Consider the following 9157-nt stretch of genomic DNA (forward strand, 5'->3'; position numbering starts at 1 on the left):
TTCCTATCCAATTTTAATGAAGCACAACCTACAGATTAAAGGGAACATAGCATCACAAAGTTCACAGGAGGGTACGAAACACAGATATCCTCTTTCTATTTATCTGTTCCCAAAGTTCATCCCCCAAAGTCATGCTCACATCCTTGAATGGCTAAAAAATACAGTTTATTTCTCTTGCCATTTCAAGGGTTTCCTTAGCAGATGTTCTTACATTTCCTCCAAGATGCAGCTCTTGGGGATGTGGTCCTTTAAAAGGAGATTAGGGGAAGGGCTGGGGCTTTTAAAGCTAAGAGAAGCCAACCAACCCAGGCCCCGGCTGCCATGGCAAAGCAAAGTGGAAAGGATGGCAACAGTCAGCGGGTGTGTGAACAGCCAGGCAGCTATGCACTGATGGTATCTGGTGGTGTCTGTGTGGGAGTGCTTCTTCTCCAGCTCCTAGCCCCATTGCCTATTTCCCTCAACAGAAAAGCCCCCTATAGCTGGTGTGGTCAGAGGATGGGGGTTATGGCAGTGTGGGAGTTAACAATCTGTTCTTCCTTATCCCAGGTTTACCTTCCAGAAAACAATGCTCTCCCTGCAGAAGAAACAGCCATGGAGGAAGTGTGCCAGTCTGCGAAGCCAAAATGTCTTGAAGGTATCACCAAGGGGGCCTAGGGTTGTGGAGGCTGGCTATTCTGGTTCAGTGGATGGGCATGTGTTTGGTTGTTCAGAATCACTGGGAATGACTCTAAGCACTTCCACTTGCTTAGCTACATCATATGGGATGACTGAGATTGCTTTTCTGGGCCCCATTATAATAAAATTAGCAATAATAGCTTGGTATGATTGTTGTGAAAGTTAAACAAGCACATCCATGTAAATCATCTTGCACAAGGTTTAAATTGCATTGAGAAAGTGCAGCTGGAACTGGATTCATTAAAGAGGCACAGGAAGGGCGGTGAGGGAGGAAGTGTGGGTGGAGAAACCGTTGGTGATAGCTAATGAGGCAACCGCCGAAATGATATAGAAAGTGGAGGTTGTTTTGGTAGCTGCCAAGTTTCATCAGCTCTAGTGAGGTATGGCTAGGGAACCCCTAGTGTTGCAAGACTGAGTTGAACTTGAGAAGAGGAGGCATTTGAAAATGTACGGGAGCTGGTGTATGAACAGAAATGCTACCGAGAAGCAGCCTCTAGATGAGACCACTCACACCTGAGCATCTAACTGCTTTCTTCTCAGGCTCCCACTTAAACCAAAGCTCAGGCAAGTCTTGTGGCTACTTGGCTCCTGTGGAAAAGCTGGTGGCTGCTCCCCAATTGGAGGAAAATGAGGAAGAGGAGGAGGAGGAAGTAGCTCTGGATCCAGATCCGGCCCCAGCTCCAGGCCTAGAGGAAGAGGAGGAGGAAGAGAATGATAATGGTCTTGGGGATCCAGCTGTCCTCAGTGCTGTTCAGAACACCCAAGTACCGTGGCAGAATGGGGTGGGCAGGCTATTATCCTGTGCTGTCTGAGGTCACACACTTGCTAAACAGCCCCTTTCTCTTCATCCCTAAGATAAGTTCTGGGTTAACAGATTCCACTTGGGGCTTGAGCCCAAATAGACTCTGTCCTGCCTCCTCTGCCTCTCATTTAGGTTCTGAGACTGTCCCCACCTTAAAAGCACTATCCTCACCTGTACACTGCCCACAGTGCTGAAGGGAAGTCATCTTGACCTTGGACCCTGTTTCTCCACATTCCACTTCTGATACCAGAAGTGCCTTGAAGCGCATGTCCTGGAGAGATACCAGGATTCCTATGTAGAAATGAAATGACTCAGACCCTCCTTCAATCTACTCTTGAGATACCAGTCTTGCTTCTCCTCAAGGAATGAAAGGGGGCTGGTCCAATTGGCTCTGAATATGGAGAGCCAGGCTGCCTTCATTCTGGGTAGGAAAAAGTTGATATAGCTTCCCCAAGGAAATTGATGAATGTAGAATACACCACAGAGGCTCAATTTTTTTCCCTCCTCTGTCCCATTCTAGAAAGGTTTTCTGGGTCCCCCTGCTGTCGAGGTCCCTGGTGTGCTAGGGATGTCACCCACGTCCTCACACTTCCTATGGCAGGTGAGTAGCTCCTGATTCTCCATCCTGTGAGAAAATGACTAGATGTTGAGGAGGATCCCATGTGTCCTTTACTTCCACTATGCTGTTCAGTCCAGAATTGACCTAACTCTGGAGATAGAACACCCAGTGTCAGTGTGGATAAGGGAGATGGGAGCTGCCCATCAGGTGGGGAAGCTTGGTAAATAACAGACATCTGGTACTGGATAACTAGCCTTTCATAGGAAAAAGGGCAAACTAGATCCCTACTTCCACTTCCACCTTACAAAATACTTCATCACATGAGCAGCATTGAGATTAAGACTAGAAAAAGCAACTTCCCTTTGGTTAATTACAAAATGGGAGCATGATCTGGAGTAAAGGATCACAGGAAATACTAGAGAGAAGAGAAGGGAATTGTAGCTCTGGGGACGGCTTCAAATGAGTCGGTTAAGAGACAGATGAGCCCTTTTCCAGTAGCTGAAAGACACAACAGCCTGAGAAAAGACTGCCACAGAGGGGAGAGGGCTTGACTCACTGACAGTAGGAAAAGCACATGTCCCCCACACTGTCAGTTCCTGAAGAGCTGCTCCATAGAAAATGTTGAAAACAGGATCCACAGTCTGGTGTACTCAATCTGCTTTTAAGGCACCCCTGAGAGTAAAATGTGGGATAAAGTGTTTGAGAAAGGTAGGTGAAGATACAGGGCAGGAAGGGCACCAGCTAAAAATGCAGCCTTCCTGTTGGGGGTGATGCCTTTCTCCCAGACTTCTTACTTCCCTCTCAGACCCTAGATTACCTGTTGCCGGTTCCATTCCTGCCCTTGGTTCCCAGAACCAGCTCTCCAGCACGGCACTTTGGACCTCAACTGCCCTCGGCAGACCCAACTTTGTTCTGCAGCTTGCCAACCTCATGGCACCCCAGGTTCAGGTACTGCTTGTGGGTTCCAGGTACCCCAAAATTAGCTGAGGCCTCAAAGTGGCTGAGGTGTGTTAGAGGCCATCTGCCAGCTTCTATATCCTAAGATAAATCTGAAGCAGAGGCCAACCTTTCTCCCTCACAGATGAGGAAGTGAAGGCCAAAGATGAAAAAGAACTGGCATGGCAGAACTGAGCACTAAGACTCAGAACACCCCACAACCAGGCCAAAAAATTTACTGTAGCCAAATTGTAGGACTATATCTTGGAGGGAACATGAGCCCCATTAAGCTAGGATCATGATGTGGCTGTGGCTGGGAAACACATAAATGAAGATAGGATTCCCAAATGCCCAGCTGAGGTACCAGAAGCTAACTGAGTGGAGGTTATAGTGAGCTGAACCTGTCAAATAGCCCACGTTTATTTCTAAGTCTTCCCAGTCATCTGATTCAGCTCCACCCGCTGCACCAACGGATCTTGCAGCAGCAGCAGCAGCATAATCAAACACCAAGGTAAAGCCTGCACAGGAAGCCAGTTTGCATGCCGGGATTTCCCCTATGGGAGCCAGTCTGCATGCTGGGATCCCCCCTGTGACTAAGCAAAGTCCCTGCAGTGTTAAGACTCATCTTGTTGCCCACCTCTACACTTTTTCCCATCCTTCCCAAACAGCCCAACCCCCTGCTCACCACTTCTTGGGGACTTCACTGTGGTAGGGATGGGTAGGCCTAAAGGGAAGTTCCTCCTGTCTTGAAGTCCCCTAGCCAAGAAACCTTGGTCTCAGCAGCCAGACCCCTATGATAACATCATGACTCCAAAAGAGAAGGACTGGGTGATAAAAGTGCTGATGGCTCAGCTGCAGAGTGAGAATCCCCACCTGGACGACTATTACTACCAGGTGAGCCAGAGATACTCTTCCAAACCTCTGACCTTGGGGTCAAATGGGCCTGGGTTGCGCTCTTTAGTTCATGGGAACCATATATATTCAAGTGGGGAGGCAAGAAAGGGGCCATATTTATATAGCTAACATTCCAAACTCAACCCCCGGTATTTTCCTACACTTCAACCAAACAGGATTATAGCCAAATGAGATTTACAGTTCCCCAGGCACATATAGGAAACAGGAGTTTCTGTATACATGAGTCTCATGGGTGTTATTTGTTTCTTAGGAGTTCTTTCTACATTGAAGACTGCCTGTATTTGGCAGTACATTAACTCTTAGTATCCTCTTTGTCAGGACCACTGAATATTAGATAGGTTCATAGTCATGCTTTTTGGGCATTTCTAAATGACAGAACTTGATTCAAGTTCTCCCAGACAGAGGCCTCATTTTTAGCTTGGTGGTTTCACAGATTTCTTTAAAAGATAGTGTTATTGAAAAAAAAATTGAATAAACCCTCAAATTTGCTTAGGGGCAACAGACAAATGAATCCCTTATGCTGTTTCAATACTTCAAGCTACTGATGGTCTTCACGCCATCAAGGAATGATTTTTGAGCACAAGAATGATCACATCATTAAAATGGAGAGGGGGAAAAGACAGGTATGCAGTGTGTAACTTGGAAATAAGGAACACAGGAAGATTGCAGATGCTTTAATGTTTGCTTTTTTGCCTCTCTACTTTCTACCTTCTTAGCAGAATTGGTGGTATCTAGCTTTATAATTACCTTGTGAGGCCCAAGACAGGGGCACAAGGCTAGAGTACTAATGGTGCTTTAGCACATGAATGTTAGAAGGGCTAACTGGGCCAAACGTGCTTTTGAAAATGAATGCCATAAAGGGCGCAGACAAAGAAGTTCTACTTGAGAACGTTATTAAGATTTATGCATACAAGAACTGGGGTATACAGGCCAGAGGAGGATTCACCAGAGACACAGTGGGGAACAGAACAGGCAGATCGACTGAAACATACTGCTGAGAGGAGCAGCAGGCAAGACGAGACAGGTCTGCTGTGCCATGTGGGTCCCCTCCCTGGCCAGAGATGGAACTTGTACTGAAGTGGCTACAGATAGCTTGATATGCTTCACTTTAACCCCTTGTACCATCAGGGAGGGTCAGTGAACTTTAATTCTAAGTTTGAGAAGATGAGTATACTTTTTGCTGTCCCATTGACTCTTAGGAATACTATCAGAAACTAGAGAAGAAGCAGGCAGATAAAGAGCTACTTGGACAAAGAAGCAAGGTTGAACCCCTCAAGTTGGTAACACCTTACATTCAGAAGGCAGAAGCTTATGAGTCAGGTAGGACCAGGACTAATGTTCTGGGTTGGGCTGTACATATAGGTGGACCAGGAGTGGGAAGGGGAGGAGAAGATACCTATCTTGATTCCTTTCATGCAGTGGTTCGGATCGAGGGGTCCCTGGGCCAAGTTGCTGTGTCAACATGTTTTAGCCCTCGACGAGCTATTGATGCTGTGCCCCATGGAACTCCAGAGCAGGTAGAAGTGCTATCTTCCAGGATCAGCTTCTCTCCTGATTTGGAGAAAGGTTTAGAGCACCCTCATTCTTGAGTTCAGACTGTAACCTAAGAGTGAGGCAGAAATATGATCAAATTTGTGTCTAGTGTCTATAGTTCAACTTTCAGCTTGCCTGAGGACTGGGTTGCTGCTGTTAATGGGTTCAATGGCTGAAAGCAGATGACTTTCTCTTAGGAGACAGGAGCTGAGAGCAGCCAGAGGCTTTGGGCATTGTACCGGATTGAGAAGGTGAGGTAGCACCATAGGGATGTTTCCAATTTGTGTTCTAAGTGGGCTGTTACTCAAGTTTACCTCTTCTTCCCACCTTTGAATTCCTAGATGTTTCTTCAATTACTAGAGATAGAAGAGGGCCAGAAGGATAGGCTTCCACAACCTTGCTACCATGAGCAGCAGAGAAACCAGGTTGAGAAACTCTTCCAGGCTTTAAAGACCCAGGAACAGAATAATCTGGAGTGAGTATGGGAGGATCAGCCCTCAGCCAAAGAAGAGAAGGGTCAGCAAAGACATTGCCTTTATTTCTGCCCCTCTTCTGGGATTTCGCCCTCTCACACAGGACCCTGAAGATGCTCTCCCCTTTTGCTTGTAGGGAGGCAGAAGATGGCTTTCTGCATGTGCTCTCCGTGAGAAAGGGGAAAATCCTAGTGGCTCGTCTGCTTCCTTTTCTGCCCCAGGATCGGGCTGTTAGCCTTCTTCTGGTCATCACCCAACATCTGCCCTTCCTGATCAGGAGAGATGTGGCTGACCAGGTAGAGTGGCACAGAGTAAAGAAGAGCATGGCTTTGAGTGGATGAGGGTTCTTCTTTCTACTCCCCCAGTCCACCACCAACCCCCCTGGAAATGCCAAAGAAGCTGTTGGTGGTGAGGGATGCTGACCCTGTCGCCCTCATAGGAGTTACAGAAAAAACTATTATAGAAGTAACTGATTATCTCAGGTACAATAAACAGAAACCACACAGCTGTATGGTTGCACAGGTGTGTGCTGTGGAGGTTTGAGAAGGACTCTGTGGTCAACAGAGCCCTCATCTACTTTTCTTAGAGAAAGGCATCCTAGAACAGGTGAGGATTGAAAGACCAGTTAGGGATAGAAAGATATGAATAGTGATAGACCTGGAAAGTAAGGATCAGGAAGGTATCAAAGGCAGGTGAGCAAGGAAAGGGGTTGAAAGCTAAGTAGGAGAGGGTAGACTTGTGATGGAGGCTGATAGGTGCTTACTGACATTTTTTTTTAAATTTTTTTTTATTAAAAAGTTTATTTTTACATCATTTTGCACATTTTTTTTTTCATCTCAATTGTAATCCCCACGGGTTTCCCATCACCAAATCACCCCTGTGCCACCACCAGCTTACTGATATTTTTTACAGGCTCTACAAATGTTGTTCAAACCTCTGGGTAAATGTGTCAGTCACTTAACCTTCCAAGAGCTTCTCCAAGCACTTCAGAGTCTAATGCTGCTCCCATCTGGATCCTCAGAGCGGCCCATCACTGTGGTGCTTCAGAATCAGGTAACATCCCAGATGTCTTTCAGAGCATCACTTGCAAATAAATGCCCTCATCTCCACCTTACCCTCTGCAGTGCTCCTCAACGTCTAGTGATCACTAGGAGCATCTAGAGAGCTTATTGAGATCAGTTCCGTAGTCATATCCCAGAGACTAACTCAGTAGACCTGGATTGGCACCCATGCACCTGCTTTTCTAAGGTCTTTGATACTGGTATACACAAACCTGTGGAGCAGAGGTCACCACATTTTTTGATTGGTTCTGATGTATTTGTTTATAAATATTGTAACACTGTACTATTTGGTATATAATAGATAAAAGATTTAAAAGATAATGATTAAAGTTTGTATATCTGCTAATATCCCAGTGAATTGTCTTGTGAACTCCTCTTGAAGATCTCTGCCTAAAGCAATGCCTCTTAAATTGGGAACTACCTGCATTCTATTTCTACGCTTACTCCAAACTGACTCCAAGGAGAAGAACCCCAGCTAGGCATTTACTCAGCTCCCCAGAAGAATCTTCTGGAAAGTTCAGAGCAGGAATTGACTAAAGTTCTCTGCCCAGTGTCAAACCTGACAACATAGAGGTGTTAGATGTCATTTGTACATGTGAACTTACTAACCCTTTTAGTTGGGAAGACAACAGGGTCAGGGAAACAGCAAAGGCCTCCAGTAGGCTTCTTTTATTTTGAATACTCTTTATCACTTGCAGTTTGGAATATCTTTGCTTTATGCCCTGCTGAGTCATGGGGAACAGCTGATAACCCTGGATTCCATCAAGGAACCCAACAGTGATGATACCTCTTGGTAAGATCATTAAGGTCTTGTAAATACTACTTCAGTACCTATGAGATGAGAAGTGTAGGCTAAGCAAGGTAAGATTTTCTGAGGGTGGTGTTTATTGCTGCTTTATTTACAATTGGAAAAACATGGAAGCAGCCCAAATGCCCAAAAGTAGATGACTAGATTAAAAAGATGTGGTACATATATACAATGGAATATTACTTAGCAACCAAAAAAGAGAAACACAGGTCTTTTGCAGCAACTTGGATGGAGCTGGAAAAGATCATGCTTAGTGAGATAAGCCAGAAAGAGAAAGAAAAATACTGGATGGTTTTACTCATAGCAGGAGTATAATGGACCAGGCGAGAAAATAACAAAAATAATGAACAACCATATACCAGAGACATTTTGCGGGGGTGGAGTGGGGAATGGGATCACAAACGGGGGGTGGGGAGGGAGGTGCATGGGATTATGGTGATGGCACATGGGTGACATGGTGATGGGAAACCGGCGGGGATTACAATTGAGATGGAAAAAAAATGTACAAAATGATGTAAAAATAAACTGTTATATAAAAAAACAATTTTTCTCCCTACCCATGAAGATCCTGAAAAAAAATTTTTTTTTCTGAGGGTGGTATTTAAGCACTGGGGAGGACCCAGAAAGTTGCAGCTGTTCTTCCTTCCTCTCCCATTTAGTGCCTCAGTGTGTTGGTTTCCCATGAGAGGCCATGCAACATAGTAATTAAGGGGAGTCAAACAGACCCTAAGTTTGAATTTTAGCTCTGTTACTTACAATATAACTTTGAGGCATGTATTTTTATTTTTCTTAACCAGTTTTCTTCATCTATACACTAAGGATCTAGGAATGATGGTACTAAAGATTTAAGAGTTCTTAAGATTAAATAAGATGTGTAAAGCACTAAGCATTGACTTGACATAGCAAATATTATCACTAATAGTTACATATCACTAATAGTTACATGGGTGACAGTGTTGGTGGAAATAGTGTTGACCCTAAAGGTTTTTCCTGCGTATATACAAGGACTAATGTGTTTGTTTTTGCTCTCCAGGACAGACATGGTGATTCTGATTGCATGGGAGTTGGCTCAGATGTCTACAACTTCTCTGGCAGAACCTCTAACTGTCCCCAGCAATCTTCTTCCCCTGTTCTGTCATCACGTGGATAAACAACTGGTACAGCAGCTGGAGGCTAAGATGGAGTAAGTGACAGCAGAAACATCATAGCCCCTGGTTCAAGTTCATTCTATGTTTTGTCACTTGCCTCTCTACTTATTTTAAACTATATGTGTATGGAGGATCACTTGTTTTTAGGAGCTGTAGACACTGTGGTATCTACCAAATAGCCATTTAAGTTAGGGCCCTGTGGCTTAACTTAAAAGCCAAACCTTTTGATTCCCATATGCTTTGGTCA

General features: G+C 44.9%; 1 protein-coding gene across 1 annotated transcript; it reads left to right on the top strand.

The window, feature by feature from the left end:
- Positions 1–321: 321 nt before the first annotated feature.
- On the top strand, positions 322–8949 carry PATL2 (protein associated with topoisomerase II homolog 2 (yeast)). The gene is made up of 14 exons (XM_012728536.1): positions 322–634; positions 1216–1439; positions 1998–2078; positions 2842–2984; positions 3412–3483; positions 3725–3866; positions 5087–5207; positions 5307–5404; positions 5618–5671; positions 5762–5895; positions 6030–6189; positions 6806–6946; positions 7653–7747; positions 8796–8949. Exons 1-14 carry the CDS (start codon positions 322–324, stop codon positions 8947–8949), a joined length of 1932 nt encoding a protein of 643 aa, XP_012583990.1.
- The last annotated feature ends 208 nt before the right edge of the window (positions 8950–9157 follow it).

The sequence above is a fragment of the Condylura cristata genome, unplaced genomic scaffold, assembly GCF_000260355.1.
Source record: "Condylura cristata isolate star-nosed mole 26May11 unplaced genomic scaffold, ConCri1.0 scaffold00023, whole genome shotgun sequence".
In the NCBI taxonomy this organism is placed as follows: domain Eukaryota; kingdom Metazoa; phylum Chordata; class Mammalia; order Eulipotyphla; family Talpidae; genus Condylura; species Condylura cristata.

Coding starts and splice junctions, on each gene's coding strand:
- PATL2 (XM_012728536.1), top strand. CDS start 322: ATGGCAAAGCAAAGTGGAAAGGATGGCAACAGTCAGCGGGTGTGTGAA. Junction 635..1,215: donor GAAGCCAAAATGTCTTGAAG/GTATCACCAAGG, acceptor CTTTCTTCTCAG/GCTCCCACTTAAACCAAAGC. Junction 5,208..5,306: donor GGCAGAAGCTTATGAGTCAG/GTAGGACCAGGA, acceptor CCTTTCATGCAG/TGGTTCGGATCGAGGGGTCC.